Here is a 20,607-nt window from a genome sequence, read left to right as displayed (position 1 = left end):
ATTGTATCTGGAAATCTCCATATTACGAGGTTATAACAACGAATTGCGGTGACGTCGGCAGAAGGGTATAGTATACCAGCAAGTTGACATTTGGACACTGGAAGTGTCTCCGCCACCAACGTTGACACCTCTATAGTCCGTCAATCTAGACTTTCAAAGATACATAAATTACCATCCAACTAAAAATCCTCGAAATACTTCAAAACCGTATAAATACCTAACAACATTTAAAAATACCAAATTGTTACGGACATTAAAATTACCCCAGACAAAAATTTAAATGTTTTGGTCAATCTAGCGCCACCAGACTTTCGTCGGTTGATCAGCAAGACTTTATGCCTCCCCATTTGTCCGGGCGTAGTAGTAGTTTACAGTATTTCAAGAGAAAGAAAGGGAACACCTCCACAAAAATTACTAAGTAAATGCATAGTTTTCACGCAACTTCGAGACCCCCATACTAGCGCCTTTCGAGCGTCGCCGCGGCGTCGACGTCGCGCTGCCAGCGTCAGCGACGCACGACGACGACGCTCGAAAGACGCTAGTGTGAGGGGTCTATGTAGAGGCCGTAGACGTAGCATTGAACTGTCCCACACTGACGCTTCATAAGTCAATTCATATTCCATAAACTTAACCAATATTTACAACGGACAACCATGAATTGATCATCAGTCATGAAACTAATGACGTTTTAATAGACTTCAGCGATCATCGGCGTCATTGAGAGAAGTACATGTCTATATTGCAGTAGAACAATGTGATAATGATTTTACAACGTTGTTGAGACCTCGAGGTATTATTGCTTAATGGGAAGACGTTTTATTCAGATTTATTTATTTGTGTAAGTACCAAACAACATAACATAGGTTCACGACTATGTTCCGGGCCAGTCAGAAGTACATCCATCGCAGGATGAAATAAATACCCACTGTTCACCCTGCTTACTGTTAGACCAACGTGATAGGTAGTGAGTCGTATTTGTGTAACTACTTAAAAGAACGGACGGTTTTGTAAATAAATGCCACTGTAATTTTACACATTCACAACCTCCACCAAAAATGGGTCATAAATTGATATCATTTGTACATTTCTAATGTTCAGCTGGCCTCGTGGTGCACCGCACTGCTACAAAATCCGTGTCGTGTGAGATCGCCTTACCGACCTTTGAGACGTGTCCAGAAAATAAACAGGAAGGAAATTTCGTAGCTTCTTTTTACGTACCAAGCGAAAAATACTGACTCTTGAATTATATCGCCTTCAACATGATGGACTATATGCATTGGCGAAGTGCTGCTAACCTGCCACCATTTGTATCATAATATACATCTTATGACGTTAATACCAAAAGCGGCTGCAAGGTGTCATCTGTAGACTTATGGCCTTGCCCATACCTATAGGACCGCCATGATTTTATATTTTAGCAAAGGTTTTTCGTTCCAGAACATTCTTCCTGGCCATCATACTTCTACTCAGTCTCGGGACCATTCTCGACGACGGCAAGGAAGGTTCCACGAACTTCGAGAAACTTCTCAATGCGTTTTCACTCAAACGTAACCTGAAGAAAGTCTTTGACTTATCAGATGAGCCTAGTAGGGTGAAAGGAGTGGATGCGTTTAGAGGCCTAAACGCGTTTGCCCTTCTAGTAGCCCACAAGTCTATGGCCATGGCGCATAATCCTTACGTGAACAAAGTTACTTATTCTGCGGTAAGTTGTGTTTAATTGTATTTTCTTTCGACTCACACCATTTGGATGGCCATAGCCATATGTGTATACCTTCGTAATATATTGAAGTATGTCCATGGTGGACAACATGATCATACTATGATAATAATGGGTTTAGAACATTCTACTAACCTAGATAAACTGTTGTTATTCTTTAAAATCAGCAAATCAAAAAAGAAAATTATTAAAATACTCTTTTTAAAAGGCATTGTCGCTTAGCAAAATAAGTAATGTTTTTTAACGGCGGAGCCAAGTAGATAATTCACTAAAATATCAGATTAGCCGTGAAGGCGTTAAAGCTGAAAACAATGCGCTAAGCACTTTTTAAAACAAAGCAATTTTCTCTTATAGAATTTTTCTTTAAAAGGTTTTTATGTATAATTATTCTGATATTGATTCTTTTTACCGAAGTGCATCTTTAGAGAACGAACTTTTCTCAATTTATTCAGGTGTAGGTGTTCAATGAAGATTAGAAGAGCATACCCTCAGGAACCTAATCATATTTCTGAAGACCAAGAGAACAAGGTCACCAATGTACATAAACAGCTTTTACACGCCCCACATCTAGACTCAGGCGTCCTAAATAACCGAATAGGGTTTTGAGAATAATCCACCACAACCACAGTGCTCCAATGTTTATGGAAGTGTTCTGGGCTGGTAGCCGACCCATTCACCAGTTTTCAAGCCACCCGAAGGCATCCGACGTAGCTTGAAGGCCAAATCAATCTCAAGTTCATCATCATCTTTCGGCCTTGTCCCATTTATTTGGGATCGGTTGAAATCAATCTCAGGCTAATTATTTTAATTATCCTCCTCATTCCCCCAGGTATTCGGTATGCCCTGGGCAGTGGTCGGCCGGTCAGCGATCCTATACACGGATAGCTTTCTCTACCTCAGCGGGTTCCTCAACGCCAACAACTTGCTCCAGGAACTGGAGAGGAAAGGCACCATTGACATAAAGAACAGACTCATCGCGAGGTGGTTTAGGTAAGTCATTTCATCAATTATATCTCATCAGCCCACCAACCACCAACCAACCACCAACTACCAACCACCAACTGCTATCCACCAACATTATATTGCTATTATATCCACCAACTGCTGATTATAGACATCCTCTCTTTCACGCCACTCTTTCCGGTCCTGTGCAAGTTTCGTCAATGGTTCTCTGACCCTTCAGCTCGGAGGGAAACCAAGGCATAGATCTCGGGTAGGTGGGTTGAGTTTCCATCAAACACTAAATAAATTCAAATTCAATTGTATAGAGCTTATCTTGGAATTTGATCCTTCTAGAGTTGAACATGGGCTTGTGCCCATTGAACCGACATGTACGGTCACGAACATTAATATGTATACACTTTGGTACCATGTCACATTAACTTTTTTGACAAATTGAACTGTAAGTCTCACTAAATGTCAAATATGTTAGTGCGACAGAGTCCTAAAGTGGGTACATTATATTGCTCATGACTGTACAAGCAGTTGCAAAAACAGATACATATTTAATTAACTTAACCAATACTGTAGTCCATTATCTCCTCGCCCGATTTAACAAAATAAACCAACATTTCCATTGCAAATTCGACTAAATTCTATATTTACGATAAATTTCGTTCACATTCCGATGGCCAATTGATATTGTTATTTCAACTCGGCTGTTTTTGGCCCCATTTGGTGACAATAGCAATATTTATGATTCCGGAATTCCGGGCCCTATTTATATTACATCGATGACAAACGAAAATCGATTATCGGCCCCAACCATATTATACTGAATCAAAAATGCAAGTCATCTTACATGTTATCTGTCAGACCGATAAAGTAATTTTGTACATATTTATTTTCTATTAGTCTAAATTTCTAGCCATTTTTGGTCAAATTGTTTGTAATTAGCTTAAAACTTGTATAGTCATTAATTTCATCCAACGCGTGCCTTTCCGAAATGCCATGTTAATTACAAAAACGATTTCTTATTTCTTTTGTATCATAAAACCATAATGGGGTTGGTAGAGCCACGAGTAATCAAAAAAGAATTTTCAGCACTTTAGGTACGATATGTTAAGATGGTTATGATTATAATTTCATAAGGATCGCTCTGTCGGTTTTCACGATATAAGTCCGGGCAGATATACAGCTGAAGGCGTTTTGCATTTTCTATTCGATCCCAGTCCAGTATATATGGATATCAGTAACCAAACTGGTCATCATCATCTCCCTAGTGTTATCTCGTTATTCACAGGACATTCCGCCTACTTAAACCTAAAGATTTGACACGTCCGATTTATATCAGTCATAAAAGTATTTAAAAAAACAACTTCAAAATCTATAAATACCTGTATAATAAAAGTAAGAAATAATATTTTTATAACCTTCTTTTTTTAAGTCGGTTAAAAAGAGCGGTCTTCTATTATTATTATTTATTTATTCAATCTTACAACTATCATTACAGGTATGCACCCAATACGACAGTGAAGCAATCTTAAACACTAAACATTATTACAACAACAAAATTACATAATATCATTGATAACATATCACAAACATGATGGCTTTTGCGATTTCACTCATTATTATTATTGTCATGTCCTTCCAGACTATTCCCCCTCTTCCTGAGTCTAATGCTGTTCTGCACGTACATCCTGCCCGATGTCAACAACGGCCCGCAGTGGAACCTGGTGGTGGAAGAGCACAGCCGCGTCTGCGAGAAGAACATGTGGAAGAGCTTCCTCTTCATACACAACTACTTCGGATTTGAAGATATGGTGAGCAGACATTATTACTAGCCCACTTGATTCCATTGCTGGGCAAAGGCCTTCTGCAGGTGTTTCCAAAACTCACGTGCTAGCCAGAGCTAGCACGGATCCTGGCCTTCCGATAACAGTCAAGATCAACACGCCATCTTACTCACTCCAGTTGAACCAGTGGTAAAGATATTTTCCCATAGATTTATTTATTTATTTATTTCACTCACAACAACTATCTTTACAGGATAACCTAATGCGACAGAGTTGGGGACTTATTGATACATATTTAAAATTAATCATTAATTATTTTTAACTAGCACAATATACGATATTCCTTAATAGAATAACCAGTTGTACTATGGGTAACTTTACTTCTCCGTAGTACAACCAGCTGGACATCGCAGTGGTACCACGGGTCGGGAGGGTCTTTTCCGGCGTATATGGTACAATATGGGTACCCATCCCGTGGTACCCAATGCGTGATGATCCTATGCCTTCGTTCAGGATTCTTGCGGCACACATGATCAGCCCAGTCCCACTTCAGTCTGGTGGTCTTATTGCCCACGTCAGATATACCACGTTTTGAGCGACATTAGATGAGAGTCATACCAATATGTCATCACCACCAGCCCATTAACGTCCCCACTGCTGGGGCACGGGCCAACCCTACGGATGGATAGGGAGATCGGGCCTTAAACCACCACGCGGGCCCAGTGCGGATTGATGGTTATTAACGACTGCTAATGCAGCCGGGACCAACGGCTTAACGTGCCTTCCGAAGCACGGAGGAACTCGAGATGAAAACTTTTTTTTTGTGGTCACCCATCTTATGACCGACCTTTGCGAAAGTTGCTTAACTTCAACACTCGCAGACCGAGCGCGTTTACCGCTGCGCCACCGAGCTCCTCAATACCAATATGTACTTCACTTAATTATGTTACTAAAGTCCAATTTTAGAAGACACTGACCTCTCCTATTAAATAAAAAGGGGACAGAGTTGAGTTTTGGACTTTGACGTTTAGTTAATGACCAGGTTTAGGTACCGTATGATGGACATACACATGTCGATGAGCATTCGCTTTAATGAAAAGAAAAGATCCCGTTTCATTAAGTTCATCGACCAGTAGCTCATCTTTCTTTATTACAGTACAAATATAATATAAGAAATTAAATAAAGTTTATTTAATTTCTTATACAAATGGTTTCATAGATCGCTTGATAAATTGTATCTACGTGTACTTTGTTAAACAATAGAGCAAACACTATGATCTAATTCCCACACACCTTATATAACATGGTGACTATGTCACCTACCTCGTGACTGGGTTACTAGGAAAGTAGACTGCGTTGTTACCTAGTATTTTTATGTGAATTCAGAGGAAATAATTACGCTTATTGACAATTCGATTGCTTAAGATAAGAATGGTACAACACTTAACATAACATAAATACTATATATTCTTTAGCGTAAGCACACTACACAAAACACATTTACTCATAACTGGCGAGAAGTGGCTGTGTATACTATATATCTCTGCCTACCTCCTCGGGGATACAAGCGTGATATTATGTTATGTTATATGTAAGTACACTATAAAGCCCACACGTAAATTAGAAACCAATGAACGATCTTATTCCTAACACCAATTTCTTCCAACCAACCAAAACTTCACAAGTCCCTTCTCTCGTTCCAGTGTCTCACCCACACGCACCAGATCGGCATCGATATGCAGTTGTACGTGGCTACGTTACCCCTGATGCTGGTGCTGTGGAGATCACGGACCCTGGGCTGGACCCTAGTGATCGGCATCGCCGTCGCTTCCACCGTCCTCCGATACCTCGCCATCTACGCCTATAACATTAGCATGTTCGTCTATTTCGGTATCACGTGAGTGTTTTGTTTTTCATTTTTTTCGACGTTACTTATGGCATACAATACATACATACATAAACAGCCTATACACGTCTCACTGCTGGGCACAGGCCTCCCCTCAATCAACCGGAGGGGGTATGGAACATACTCCACCACGCTACTCCAATGCGGGTTGGTGGAGGAGTTTTTACGGCTAATGGCCGGGACCAACAGCTTAACGTGCCCTCCGAACTGCGACTTATGGCATACAATAAGGAATAATACTACGTATAAACGGTAACTCTCCGCTCCCCATCAGCCGCTGAGATAGGTTTACCTCACCACTCTCACACAGAGGCTGTTAAAAGTATAAATAAAATAAGTATGTATGTATAAATAATTAGTATTGATTCACTTATAATACCCGTGACACCATCATAAGTCCTTTTAAAGTACCTACTTACTTACGCTCTTATCACAATGTGCTAAAAATACAGTGGGAAATTCTTATAAGCAAACTACAACCAGTTTAAGAAGTGCTAATATAACTTAAATGGTTGTACTGCCTTTTAGAGTGTTAGTAGGTTACATAATAGTAAAATAAATCCATTCGATGTAAATATTGTTACAATGGAAACTAAAAAGGAACCATTATCGAATTGTATTAAACGTGTTTTAGCACAGTAGTACGTACTATTTTGTCCGGCTAAGCCAGGGGAATCCACAACAAGTCACCTCAAAAAAAGAGTTTTAGCACTAAGTAGTAAATTAAGTATTCGCGCTTTAGTTAGGTATAGTGATAATTGGCAATAAGACAGGTGCTTATCGCTACCAGCCCACTCCCGGACAGGATTTTTTCAACACAATTATCAGTTTTCAAGACTCCCAAACGGTCATACTTACATTATTTAATAACCTAAGGACCCTGAGATGAGATCCCTCACCATCTAAATAATGAAGACAACTCGAAGCAAATCCTCAATACTTACAAAAGCCACTATAATTTTATTCACAGAGTGCAGAAACTTCTAGACGCAGCACGTTATTGCTACATTCTACCGACACATCGAGCGACTATCTATCTGATTGGCGTTGCTATGGCTTACTTCATGAGGACGAAAAAACTGAACTTCACATTGTCTTCCGTATGTATTACCAAAGAGTCACCAATATATAACATAACAACACAAACATAAGCTCACGACTATATCCCAATTGAGGTAGTCAGAGGTACATCCATCGCAAGATGAACTAAGGACCCACCTCACCGTGCTTTCTATTAGACCAGCGCGAAAGGTGGTGAGCCGTATCGCCGTCTATAATGGAATGGTGAAAATTAATACAGGGTGTTAGTGACATCGTAACGAATACTGAGGGGGATGATTCAGACCATGATTCTGAGTTGATATCAAGTGGAATTTTCAGTCGGAAAATTCATGAAAATTTTTGTTTTTCTTTTTATTATTTTCTGTTCCATACTTTTGCGACTGAAAATTCCACTTCATATCATCTCAGAATCATGGTCTCAATCATCCCTCAAAGTTTTCGTAACAACGTCACTAACACCCTGTATACGTAAATATAATTCTTACTATGAACGTGGAACTTGGATCCAATTTAAGTACTTAAATTAAATTTCCGCGGAGCGCATAATGTCCCTTCAATACGTAATAACCAAACGATTCATCAAATCCATCTTAGAACTTCACTTGGTGTGACTCACTCAATCGCTATGATTCAATATTCAATATTCTTTATTTGCATACTATGAAAAAGAGTGGTTAAGGAATTTGGACGAAGCATAGCGATGCCAAGATTGAAGCAAATGAAATCCATAGTTTCTGCTTGGAATATAGGCGAGAGATTCCTAACAATTGGTCAATTTCCAGATGCAAACCCGCATACTCTGGGCGCTTACCATGGGCATAATGGGATTCACATTATGCTACCCGTACCAGATGGGACTGGAAGGCTACACGTTCGAACCCGGCCCAGCTGCTTCCTTCGCCGCCTTCTCTCCCATTATGTGGGGCGTCTACATGAGCCTCGCCCACTGGGCCATCTGTAATAGCTATACCAATGGTGAGTTGCTGTAGCATTTCAAAATTCCCACTCAAATTACAATATTATTGTTGTCACAACCTTTTCTGCTTCTGCCAATAAGATTCATACATAAATAAAGCTCATAATGTGTATGGATATAGGGGTAGAAAAAGGCCCAAGAAAGTGTGGATGGATTGTGTGAAGAAGGATATGTGGGGAAAGTGTGAGTAAGGATATGAAGACTGAGAAAGATGAATGAAAGAGGAATACATATAGTACCGACTCGATTCAGAGTGGAATGACGGAAAGAGGATGAAGAACAAAGTCCTTACGACGACAGATGATAACAGAGGCAAAATGCAAAACAATTTGCTTTTTATATTCGATTATTTATTATCGATATCAAAATAAACAATATAAAATAAGCTATGAACAAACTAGTCAAAAGGAGATCATCGGATTTCGGCCCAGAAGTCAAAGTGCCGGCCAAAAAATATTTTTGCTATATTCCGTTAGATCTTATCCGTCTGAGTATTTATTACTATGGCACCAAAGCTGTAGGGTCAATATCTTCGGTTTTATTCGAATTAAAAGAACTGTATTTTTCATACATTTTTGGTGAAAATGTAAAGTGCCGGCCAAGTATCAATAATGGTATATATCCTTAGAACTTATCCGTCTGAGCATTTATTACTATGGCACCAAAGCTGTAGCGTCAATATTTTCGGTTTTATTCGAATTAAAAAAAAAAACTTGTTCATACATTTTGGTGAAAATGTGAAGTGCCGGCCAAGAAACAATATTGGTATATCCCGTTAAAACTTATCCATTTGACCATTTATTATTATGGCACCAAACGTCTATGACCATTATTTTGGCTTTTATTGGACTTTACGTTTTAGTTTCTATGTGAAAAGTGCCGGTCAGCAAAAACACATGTCAAAACTTTCGAGAAGATACCTGTAAACATTGTTCACTATGACAATAAACGTGTATGACCATTAGTTTGGCTGTTGTTGGATTTTTAAAACCTCGATTTTTGATTTATTTTGTTCGTCATCAGAATGTTTATTACTATGACATTAAACGTCTATGACCACTATTTTGAACTCAATTAGATTTCTCCAAAATCTGGAGTTTTCATAGATACCTACACTTTGGCGAAAAAAGTTTTATCTGGCGATAATGCAGGTAAAGGCGTAATATAGTGGCCGTCATTGGACACATTTTTATAAATCAAAAATAGGTTTTCGTTTGACCACTATCTCACCTGATGGGAAAGCTCTGCTTGTTGTCATTGTTATAATGTATATAAAAAAAGATTTTTTAAAAAGTCCAATAAACGCCAAAGTCTACATTTGGTAATATAGTAAAAAAATACGTTTCAAGTATTTACCAAAAGATTTGACTTATTTTGTTTCGCTGGCTGACATTTTCCCATTTGAACCAAAACGGAAAGAGAGACGAATAAAAGTCATAATAATGGTCAAAAATGTTTCGCGCCAGATTATTAAATGTTCTAAAGGTCCTTTGTAATCCGCCGTACCGCATTTTTTGCCCAAAGCACTTTATTTTTAAACAAAATAAATAAGAAATCAAGATTTTTAAAATAAACTAAAAGCCAAACTAATGATTGTACACGTTTGGTGCTATAGAAAAAAATGTTAATAGGCATCTACTCGATACTCTCTACATGGTATTTTTGCTGGTCGGCACTTTTCACATTTGAACTAAAACGTAAATTCCAATAAAAGTCAAAATAATGGTCATAGATGTTTGGTGTCATATTAAAAAATATTGAGAAGCAACTATTAGACGGATTCGACGTATTCTTTTCGATTGCCGGCATTTTAACATATTTACCAAAACGAAAAGTCCAATAAACGTCAAAATAATGGTCATAGAAGTTTGGCGCCATACTAATAAATGTTCTAACGGTCCTTTGTAATACGCCTGTATCCCTTTTTTTCCAAACGGACATAATATTTTTTTTTACAAAATGTATGAAAAATCGTGATTTTTAAAATCCAATTAAAGCCAAACTAATGGTCATACACGTTTGGTGTCATAGTAAAAAATGTTCAGAGCAATCTACTCGAAAGGTTCGACACATTTTTTTTCTCTGGCCGGCACTTTCAAATTTGGGCCGGCCAAAGTATGGAGAGCCGATGATCTCCTTTGCTACAAATTAGACTGCTTATCTTTTTATCAGAGGCTATTGATAAAAAACATGTGTGTACAATAAATAATTATTTTATTAATTCTTGAAAAATAACAATACGTCACAAATACAAGCATAAAAACTACGCCCCTCATTGTTCCCGGAGCAAAGGTGCCCACAACACTAGCCGCGTTACCGCGCTGAATGGCAATGGCCAGCCTTTCTACGTATATTTTTCGTTTCTACCCTTACTGCTCTGTAGTTTTACTCCTTTCAACATAAATATATCTCCTCGTTTACAGAAAAAGCAGCGGCGTTCGTAGAATCGCGAGTGTTCAAATTCTTCAACAAGATTGCATACGGCGTGTACCTTACTCAGTTCCCCATCTTCTTCTACAACGTGGGTGTGCAACGACACGCAGAGTTCTACTCGCCGCTGTTGCTTGTAAGTCACTCAATTTCCAACATTACCATTATGATGATTGCCCTCAAACATATCCCTCGACGGCAACACTGTTAGCTCCAGTTAGCCTGGGCATGGACGTGAGCGAGTAAAACGAAATTTAGTTCTGAAAGTCCTTTTGCAAGATCCACAATAAAAAGTCCCACTTGAGTTATAAATAGTGGCAGGAAGGCTTGAGTCGAGTTTTTTGGATCTGATGTTTGGCGTCTAAATCTTCAACGGCTTGAGAAAGTCTTGAAAAGCGATTTCATAACAAAACTCTTAACATTGTGCTCTAACGATTACAGACACGGCTATATGCATGTACTCGCTTACCGTCCACGTGGGCTTAGGTTAGCGCATAATAAACAGACTCTGTCTCTCGTTCTATCTAACAGTTTCCTCCAAATCACTGCAGTTGTCCAGCTGGTTAATAGACAGATTTAATTCTTTTCGCATTTATTGGTAGGTATATTATTTAGTTACGACAATATGCAACAAGGGTTTTTGGCGTAGGTATACCACTGGATGGTGATTATGATTACAATCAAAACACCCAAAGTATTGGGTCATTTATACTTTGGTACTACTGATTATACCGTTTGTTCCAGCTGCACATACCGGAGATGTTCACAGTGTTCGCTATCTCAGTGCTCGCCACCGTCGCTGTCGAGATGCCGTTCAACCAGGTCTACAGAATATACTTCGGTAAGTTCACTCCTTGTAAAAACTGGCGTGATTAGAGAGGACGCCTATTTAATAGGTTCGTGGTGTAGACTCAAAAAAATCACACCTTTTGTAATTAGTAAAACACCATTTTGTAGTCCAGGGTTCATGTTTTGTAGTATATTTTTGTGTCTTTTTTGTTTTTGTAATAAGTAAAGGTGCATAATTGTTTCTATAAGTACCTCCTAACTTATAGTTTATGTTTGCTAAATGTTCGTTGGTTTAATAACTTTATATTTTTCAAGTAAAAACTTGTACCTTCCATGCTGCTTGACTGAGGAATAAGGAAATGAGTGAAGTAGGTGACTAGCATGCCAGTAATGTAAATGCAAGTGGTGCCAATGAATCTCCTTAAAAAAAGCAGAATAACACTATCTATATTTTAAAGGAAACCAAAAAATACAGCAGTAGTTTTTATTCTTACCGATAAATAACATTGAAATCTAATGAACATTTTAATTATTTGCAATTTTATTGAGCTACTGAATTAATTCATGTTTTCTTTTTCTTTTACAGGAAAATCAAAGACGAAATTAAAAGACAAATAGATGATGATGATAAAAGACTAATATTAATATGTAATTATAGTTAAGATTTAATTTAGCCAAGCATCACGCATTAGTTCGTAATTATTGACTTATTTTTATACTGTAACGATTTTATAAGATATACATGTTAAGTTATTGAAATAAAAAGAAATCTTTGTATATAAACTTATGGTTTAATTTTCATAACTTAATACTAGGTATTGGTTATTAGAATCATAATATTCCAAGTTTAAATTTATAGAAGTTGGCGTATATCATAAGGATTTTCATGGCTCTCCATCGTCTTTGTATTCCGGCACTATTTTACCGAAATCTGAATTATCAGTCTTCAAAGTAAACCATATTTGAAAGTAAGTAGGTATAGTTTTCTTCTGTCAATTGGGTTGTGAGGTCGTTTATGCCACCACAGGCCCCTGAAGTGGCCCATGTAACGACAACGTACTTACTACTGTAAGTAATAGCCGGGACCAACGGCTTAACGTGCCTTCCGAATGTCCGAATGTCTAGTTCAATCTGGAGACAGTCTCACAAAGTATTTTTTCTATAAGACGTGTGCCCCTGGTCCCACCGGGAATCGAACCCAAGACCTCCGGATCGTGAGCTCAACTCTCAATCACTGGACCATGGCGGCCGCTAGTGCACAAACACAGGCATATTAGGACACAAAATGGTTGCCTATATTAGGACACTGACCGTACAGTACTTATCTACACTACAATATACGACTCAATATGAGCCACTCATATTTTAACTAATTGTGTCTTCAAGACATTCCAATAGATCGGCGGAGGCAATAATTCTTACCCCCATATTCTTCTTATTATGATATTTATTCAGATCTTAAATTTAACACCGCTTTTTCGTACCATGACCTTGCTATAGACATTCCATTGGAGGTCTTAGTTAGATCAATAAAATTTAGGAAATGAACTATTCTAAATCCTCCTGCGACCCAGATAACCAAACACAATAGCACACCCCGGATTCTCCATACAAAAATCGAATCCGCATAAGTGCGAACGAGACAGACACATCTGCGTCTCCTTTCCTCATTAGCGGCTTACAGTCATTGAGACTAAAGTAAGATCCAGAGGGGGTGAGGTAAATCTAGCTGCACCTGATACGAATTGATGCGAGGCGGAGAATTAACCTTCTATACGCAGTATTATTCTTTATTACATGACAATAGTTAAAAATGGGGTCTGTATTTTAAAAGGACTTTTTCTTAAGACCATATTGACTCAAGTCTGGTTGGGTTTCTGCGACCCGCAGTGACATGGAGGCTTGTGCCCTAGCGGAACGTATAAATGTTGTTCATCGATGTCAGCTCTTAACAGAAACTCGTGTGTCGCACTTCTGTCCTGGCCTGCAAGTGCACTGCACTTTGCCAGCGAAGTCTCGCGTGAGCCAGGAGCCTTCAGAGCAGGGTCCCTGAGTGTAGAGGATGTGGCATGCGCCGTTGTAGGGGACGGTGCCTCGTCGGGAACTGCATGCTTCCACCTGAAATACAATAATAATTCGTTTTTTATACGCGTGATTTAGATAGATACATCGTAGTGTCAAAGATGCGAATCCCCGGCTGGGGCTGTAAAGCACTGAATTCGACTTTAAATTTGAATTCCTGTTTGTTTGCTATTCTTCATGTTTGGACCAAATATAATTGATAACACGTGGTTTTCAGGATTTGTGTCCGTTTAATGGCAATACCAGCCTCCGTGGTCTAGTGGTTTGAGAGTTGGGCCCACGATCTGGAGGTCCGGGTTCGATTCCCGATGGAGACATTGGCGAAATCACTTTTTGAGACTGTCCTTTGTTTGGTAAGGACTTTCAGGCGTGAATCACCTGATTGTCTGAAAAAGGAATATGATTCCGTGCTTCGAAGGGCACGTTAAGCCATTCGTCCCAGCTATTAGCCGTAAAATCACATCCACCAATCCGCAATGGAACAGCGTGGTGGAGTATGCTCCATACCCCCTGTGGTCGATTGAGGGGAGGCCTGTGCCGAGCAATGGGACGTATATAGGCTGTTTCTGAATAGAAATAGACTCGTCCCCTATTACATAAATCTAGCCGGTGAGGAGTGGATGTATATGCTACATACACCTCTGCCTACCTCTTCGGGGATACATTGATCCTCAAAAGTATAAGATGTGAATAAAATATAGCCCTGTATATCTTACCTCTCTCCTAGCACAAACGCCGCTGCCACAAGCGCAGACCCCGTTATGGCTCAAGCCGTCCAGAGCCGGTCGTGCCTCGAAGTCGAAGGCTACCACTTCCCCTATAGGACAGGGCTCCGCTGTACCGGGGCGGTAGCAGCGCCGCCGCTCCGGGACATAGAGACGACCGCGTGAGCATGGAACCTGGAAATGGTAGATGTTTGATGAAACAAACTATTTATATTGCATACAAAACTTTTGGAAAAGCCTGGTGATCATTCGACTCACGACCTAGGACCTGGATTTGAATCCGTAAGGACATTTTGAATAATCACTTTCAGAGACTCCCTAGTTCGATTAGGACATTGCAGGTTGACAACTAATATTCCGATTTAGATGGGATTTGAACCCGGGATTTGTAACTTAATTTACCCAAGACAAGCGTGTTAAATCATCACACAAATCCGCTCGAAGAATGCGGCGGTACGGTCACGAGTACTAATATGTAAACACTTTGAAAGCATATCACATTAACTTTTTGACAAATTAAACCGTAAGTGTCATTAAATGTCAAATTTGATAGTGCGACAGGGTTCTAAAGTATATTATACATAATATTGCTCATGACTGTACAATGATTAACACGCCAGCGTCAGACAGCTGCATGTTCAACACCAGTCTGAGTCAGAATTTGGGAATTGGGGGCAAAAGTATTTTCATGACGTACCTTAGTACACCTGCCTCCTCGTGCCACCATCTCATCCACGGCACAAGGTCCCCGCGTATACAGTCTGTAACAGGCGCCATCTGCCGCTCGCGCGTGGAACGACTTGCAACGACACTCCGCGTGATAGGCCTCCGTCGACGCTGTTATAGAAAACACGTGGCCTTTTGGACACGGACCTATTGTATCTGAAAGAGATCATGCATTGTAAGTTTAATTCTTTATAAGAGTTCAGTAGCAACGCTGGTATTATTTAAGGGTTTTGGCGGGTCCACCTCATAACCCACACGTTAGAACAAAAACATAAAAATGAATCGTAATTTTGTTTTGTTAATGTGGAATTCCGTAGTATCTGCCTACGATCATGATCGAGATCATGCACGTTTCCCGGTATGTGTATGAATTTAGAATGTCCTTGAATTTTTTTATCACGTGCTCAGCTGTAAAGGAAAACATCGTGAGGAAATCTACATTCCCGAAAAATTCATTTTCGTAGGCTGGTTTTCCCTTCGCGGGTTGGACGGTCAGACAGGCAGTCGCTTCTGTAAAAAACCGGACCTGTCATATCTTCAGGTTAGGTAAGCGGACCCTGTGAAAACGGGATAACGCTAGGGGGATGCTTTAAATTTATTTTTATTGTTGCCTGTTGAAATATTGTGGGCTTATTGTTGCCACAACAAAAACATAAAACTTTATTACTTTTTGTCAGAGAGCCACCATTTTCGATCAATGTTTGATGCTTAAACCACATTTAAACCAATGATGCATGCGTAAACCACATCCATTGCTTTTCTGTTTCGTAATTGCGAACAATAATCTAAGAAAGCACAACGGAGTTCTTGCCTCACCACAAAACCACACATTTATCCCTACCAAAATTATTTTGTAGAGATCACTCACGGGATTATTATATTTTCGAAACATGCATGATCTTAAACGAGTAAATACCTGGTTATACCTAATATTAAAATCACTACAGCATTATTGGGCCTATAGCTAGTGGTTACTTATCTGAGAGCACAGACCGCAGACATATTTAATACACTACGCATTTGAACATAATATAACATAGCTTCATTCCTGTACCAGAGGCGTACACTGCATATTATTCGACTATACACCCACTCCTCGTCAGCTATGTTTAAGTCGCATGTAATACTAGCTTTTGCCCGCGACTTCGTCCGCGTGGCGTGTTAAAAGAGAGATCTTTGTGTGTGTGGGAGTGCATATCAAATTTCAAGCATCTAACTTATGCAGTTTAGATTTTTTCATACAATTTTTTCTTCCCGCTAACTCCCAGTTTTCAAAATACAGCCATAACTAAACTTTATATTTACTAAGGTATGCATGCATGCTATATTGAACACATCTATCTTACGCGGTTTCGATTTTTTCATACAAATGTTTTTTCCCGCTAACTCCCGTTTCCGTGGGAATTCCTTTCTTAGTGCACCTCTACGGTACCTGCTACGTCCCTTCCAAATTTCAAGTGCCTACGTTTAGCCGTTTAGGCTGTGCGTTGATATGTCAGTTAGTCAGTTTCTCCTTTTATCGCATGTATATGGGGCGAGCCTATTTCTTGGAAACCACGTGATATCAATTATCTACGATCCAAACATGAATTTCAACTTTTACCACCTTACAAATAAAAAATAAACTAGGGATGAACGTGGGTTTAAGCATTTTTTCATTTCATTGTATGATGATAATTGGAGTCAATTTTGCTTGGTTGTGAAATACTTAATCCCACGTTCATCCCTGGTTTATTTTTTATTTGTATTACTATCACGGAACTTTGTTCACCTAGTGATGGATGTACCTCTGACTACCCCAATTGGGATATAGTCGTGAACTTATATTATGTTATGGATTTTCCAATTGAACGCTGTTCCAATAAGGTAACATTAAAGATAACTTACCCAGCTCATAGCAAGCCTGTGTCTCATTATGGTAGTGCGGCATATGAGGCTCACAGCCGCACTTGGACCCTGGCAGGAAGAGCTGGCCTCGCTCACAGGGCCCCCTCGTGTAGTGAGCGTAGCATCCCCCGTCTGATGGCCAGTGGTGGGGACCCTCTGTTGAGCACTGGAAGTGAGACAACGATACTGTTGATCATTGGAGATATAGGGATTATTTTTTAGATTTTTTATGCCACCTTATTAGGTACAAAATCTATTTTGTAATGAATTCGTAGTGGAGCAGAATGGTGGGATATACTCCATACCCCATCCGATTGATTGAAGAAAGGTCTGTGCCCAGCAGTATAGACTGTTTATGTTATTTAGGGTTTCGAACCGCAAAAGGTAAAACGGAATCACTTTTTATAGGATCACTTTTCTGTGTTTGAATACGCGGTAATCCCCAAAAAGGTTTCAAAGTCAAACCTTTTGGTCAGGTGGTTTCCAATTGATTCTTTAAATTAATTGATGGAATGATTGAATATTTCATCCATTGTCGAGTCCTAAATACTGCTTACACATACATTATAATACCAAGCCTATTTCCCGTTACTAGCCCGTGTGTTTCCCGTGTGATGCTTTTTTTGACGTGACTTATTGTAGATTTTCCTCAAATGGCATTAACTACTTGGCCGGATAAATGGTGAGCGATGAGGGCTCTCACCCGGAGATCACGTATGTTGCGTAAATTCTGCTTTAGTATGGTTTATCTTTACTTATCGCACCAACTCCTGTGTTAAAATTAACTTACAGTGCACACAGCCAGTCCATCGTTTCCGACGTCCAGTATGGCCCCGGAGTAGCAGGGGCCCTGGCTGAGCCGGTAGTAGCAGCGGCCGTCAGCAGGCCAGTACAGCAGTGTTTCATCAGCGCATTGTTGGGGACGCACGCACATGCCTTGACGCTCACTGGAATATAGAACAGATTGGTACAGTTTTAAATGCAGCTGTTTCGGTCTCTCGGGAATTAAGGTACCTATTTAATTTAATGTTATTTATGACATTTAACGGCCTCCGTGGTCCAGTGGTTGAGCGTTAGGCTCACGATGGTCCCGGTTTCGAATCCCGGTGGGGAAATGTCACAAAAAATACTTTGTGATCCCTAGTTTGGTTAGGACATTACAGGCTGATCACCTGATTGTCCGAAATTAAGATGATCCGTGATTCGGAAGGCACGTTAAGCCGTTGGTACCGATTACTACTTACTGATGTAAGTAAGTGGTCGTTACATGGGTCATGTCAGGGGTCTTTGGCGGCCCAATAGTAACCCTGACACCAAGGTTGATGACGTTGGTAAACCACCTCACAACCTACACGAGAGAAGAAGATGACATTTTATGGAACAAGTATTATGATGAAAAGGTTCAATACGATCTACTCTGACTGAACCGGCGTGCGTGTATGAAGCGATTGATGAATGTGGAGGAAGCAAGAGAAGTGTATCAGGATCGAAGCAAATGGAATTCTATAGTCTCTGCTTACCCCGGTGGGAAATAGGCGTGAGTTTATGTATGTATGTATTATGATGATAATTAAACGTCGAAAATTCTGTGGGAGACACTAATATAAAAAAAAACCTATTTTACTGCTAAAACAAGTACAATATTAACACACATAATATAGCATTACTCTTGTATCCTCAAACTGTGCCGTCTAAGCAACCACCACTAATGGCAATATATATTTGAAGTACTAGTAGCTCTGCACACCCCTTTAGGGATGACGATCTTGAGTATACACATATACATTATAACGGTTGTTGAATAGATACAAAGGCAATATTGAGTGTCATCACTTTAAGTACCACTTTCGCAAGAACTCCTTGACTATAGTCAAGTGAATAGTCCATGAGTAATTTCATGAATATGTAGATTTGCCTAGTCGGTGGTCGGTCTAGGTTCAGTCGAGGTCACGACCGAGTTAGTCCAAGGTTTCGTGGTCTTTGTAAACGGATACACTCATTATATTGCATGTCCTGCACTAGACACCTGCTTTACATAGTATCATGTGCCGATGTAGTGTTTTGAATACCTACTTAAAGCCCTATCAATAGGACACCATGGTGGCGACGTAAACACTAATATAGTACCTTCACCAGTACCTTCCTCGCCTGGTTGCGCAACCACTTTGTTACTGGCAACCGAATCCCGAATAGCTAACTGGTTGTGGCACCACCAATGAGATAGGGTAATTAGGGTGTCACTTGAGACTTCGTATTTGTCGTCTTTTGGAACCATACTTCTATTTACGCCCAGTATGTCTGCCGGAGTAAACAATGCCACAATTCGTCAATGAAGCTACTTTTGTAAGAATTTACATTATACATTAAGCACACAAGCATATCCGGGCCAGAAGCTAAAACGATTGTTTTCTTCTTCCGTGTGGTGTAGATCAACGACCTCACCAACCACTAAATTCTTGGTCATGAAGATCCAACGATGCTTACCTACCCTCGCTTGTTGAAGGACTCCTCGACGGGCGCAAAGTACTCGCCGGGACGGCAGGGGCCGCGCTGGAATAGTTGGTGGCAGGTGGTGCTGAGCGGCAGCTGCGCGGTGCCCGGCGGACACTTGCACTCTGCCACCGTCCTGCCACCCCACCGTCCTGGACTCAGCTCCTGGGTTTCTGGACAGGGATGGCCTTTCTGGAATTATAAATAGGCTAATATTATCTTCTATCGTGTGGGTTGTGAGGTGGGTTACCAGGGTCATTATTATTGAGCCGCCAAAGGTCCCTGACATAGCTCATGTAGCGACTCCTTAGTAACATCAGTAAGAAGTAACCGGGACCACCGGCTTAACGTACCTTCCGAAGCACGGATCATCTTACTTTTTGGACAATCAGGTGATGAGCCTGTAATGTCCTAACTAAACTAAGGATCACAAAGTGATTTTTGTAATTTGTTCCCACCGGTATTCTAATATTAGGTTCAAAGAGGTAAAGTTTAAAACGGAGTATCCTTCCTTCCCTCCGCTATATAGATGAGGGTTGTGCCTAAGTAGGACGTGTTAAAACGGAGTGTGCTTCGCTCTGGTAGATGAGAAGTCTTGCCCAACAATACGTATATAGGCTATTTACGTTGTGTATTAGTTCTTTACATTATGGTGTTGATTCCTGTACACACCTTCTAATTTTATTTTAAGCTGTACTTGTCATTTTCTTATCCGCTGAAAAAGAAAGGGACGGATGATTGACAATTGTTAATTTTAAAATAAATTAATAACCCGAGCGAATAAAATAGGCAACTCGCTCATATTATTATGTAACCCATTTGACGTGTGTTGTTAACATTGAATAAAAAACATAGGAGAGATAGGGTTGTCTTTTGTCGAAGGATTGTGTTTTTCTTACTAGATACCAACAAGAATTAAGTTAATAGCATGTTTCGATTACATCTAAAGACAATATTGTCAAGCAAACAATACATAACTTATCATCATCACACACGAACCTTGCAGACAGATTATCACATAAATTGCATTCCATGCAGCTTCGCCAAATTATTGAACATTCATGTTTACTTGTAATTAG

At 39.8% G+C, this 20,607-nt stretch overlaps 2 protein-coding genes across 4 annotated transcripts in view; one reads left to right on the top strand and one right to left on the bottom strand.

Annotated features, from left to right (window-relative positions):
• LOC126366233 (nose resistant to fluoxetine protein 6-like) overlaps nucleotides 1-12,401 on the top strand; it is a 32,363-nt gene extending 19,962 nt beyond the window's left edge. The window contains exons 4-12 of the mRNA XM_050009280.1: nucleotides 1,438-1,702; nucleotides 2,547-2,707; nucleotides 4,314-4,482; nucleotides 6,159-6,352; nucleotides 7,332-7,461; nucleotides 8,206-8,398; nucleotides 10,823-10,965; nucleotides 11,574-11,670; nucleotides 12,205-12,401. Coding sequence (XP_049865237.1) covers nucleotides 1,438-1,702; nucleotides 2,547-2,707; nucleotides 4,314-4,482; nucleotides 6,159-6,352; nucleotides 7,332-7,461; nucleotides 8,206-8,398; nucleotides 10,823-10,965; nucleotides 11,574-11,670; nucleotides 12,205-12,236 — 1,384 coding nt within the window. The 3' untranslated portion in view covers nucleotides 12,237-12,401. The remainder of the gene's footprint in view (nucleotides 1-1,437; nucleotides 1,703-2,546; nucleotides 2,708-4,313; nucleotides 4,483-6,158; nucleotides 6,353-7,331; nucleotides 7,462-8,205; nucleotides 8,399-10,822; nucleotides 10,966-11,573; nucleotides 11,671-12,204) is intronic.
• The window catches only part of LOC126366286 (uncharacterized), a 30,309-nt gene continuing 22,006 nt past the window's right edge, over nucleotides 12,305-20,607 (bottom strand). For all 3 annotated transcript variants that reach the window (XM_050009367.1, XM_050009366.1, XM_050009368.1), the window contains exons 3-8: nucleotides 19,527-19,720; nucleotides 17,829-17,985; nucleotides 17,039-17,204; nucleotides 15,123-15,307; nucleotides 14,417-14,599; nucleotides 12,305-13,736 (exon numbers count right to left, since the gene is read on the bottom strand). In XM_050009367.1, the coding sequence (XP_049865324.1) occupies nucleotides 13,560-13,736; nucleotides 14,417-14,599; nucleotides 15,123-15,307; nucleotides 17,039-17,204; nucleotides 17,829-17,985; nucleotides 19,527-19,720 (1,062 nt within the window). In that variant the 3' untranslated portion in view covers nucleotides 12,305-13,559. The remainder of the gene's footprint in view (nucleotides 13,737-14,416; nucleotides 14,600-15,122; nucleotides 15,308-17,038; nucleotides 17,205-17,828; nucleotides 17,986-19,526; nucleotides 19,721-20,607) is intronic.

Source organism: Pectinophora gossypiella, chromosome 4 (assembly GCF_024362695.1).
Source record: "Pectinophora gossypiella chromosome 4, ilPecGoss1.1, whole genome shotgun sequence".
NCBI classification, from domain to species: Eukaryota; Metazoa; Arthropoda; class Insecta; order Lepidoptera; family Gelechiidae; genus Pectinophora; species Pectinophora gossypiella.
Note: the sequence above shows the minus strand (reverse complement) of the source record. Positions and strands in the feature narration are given on the sequence as shown.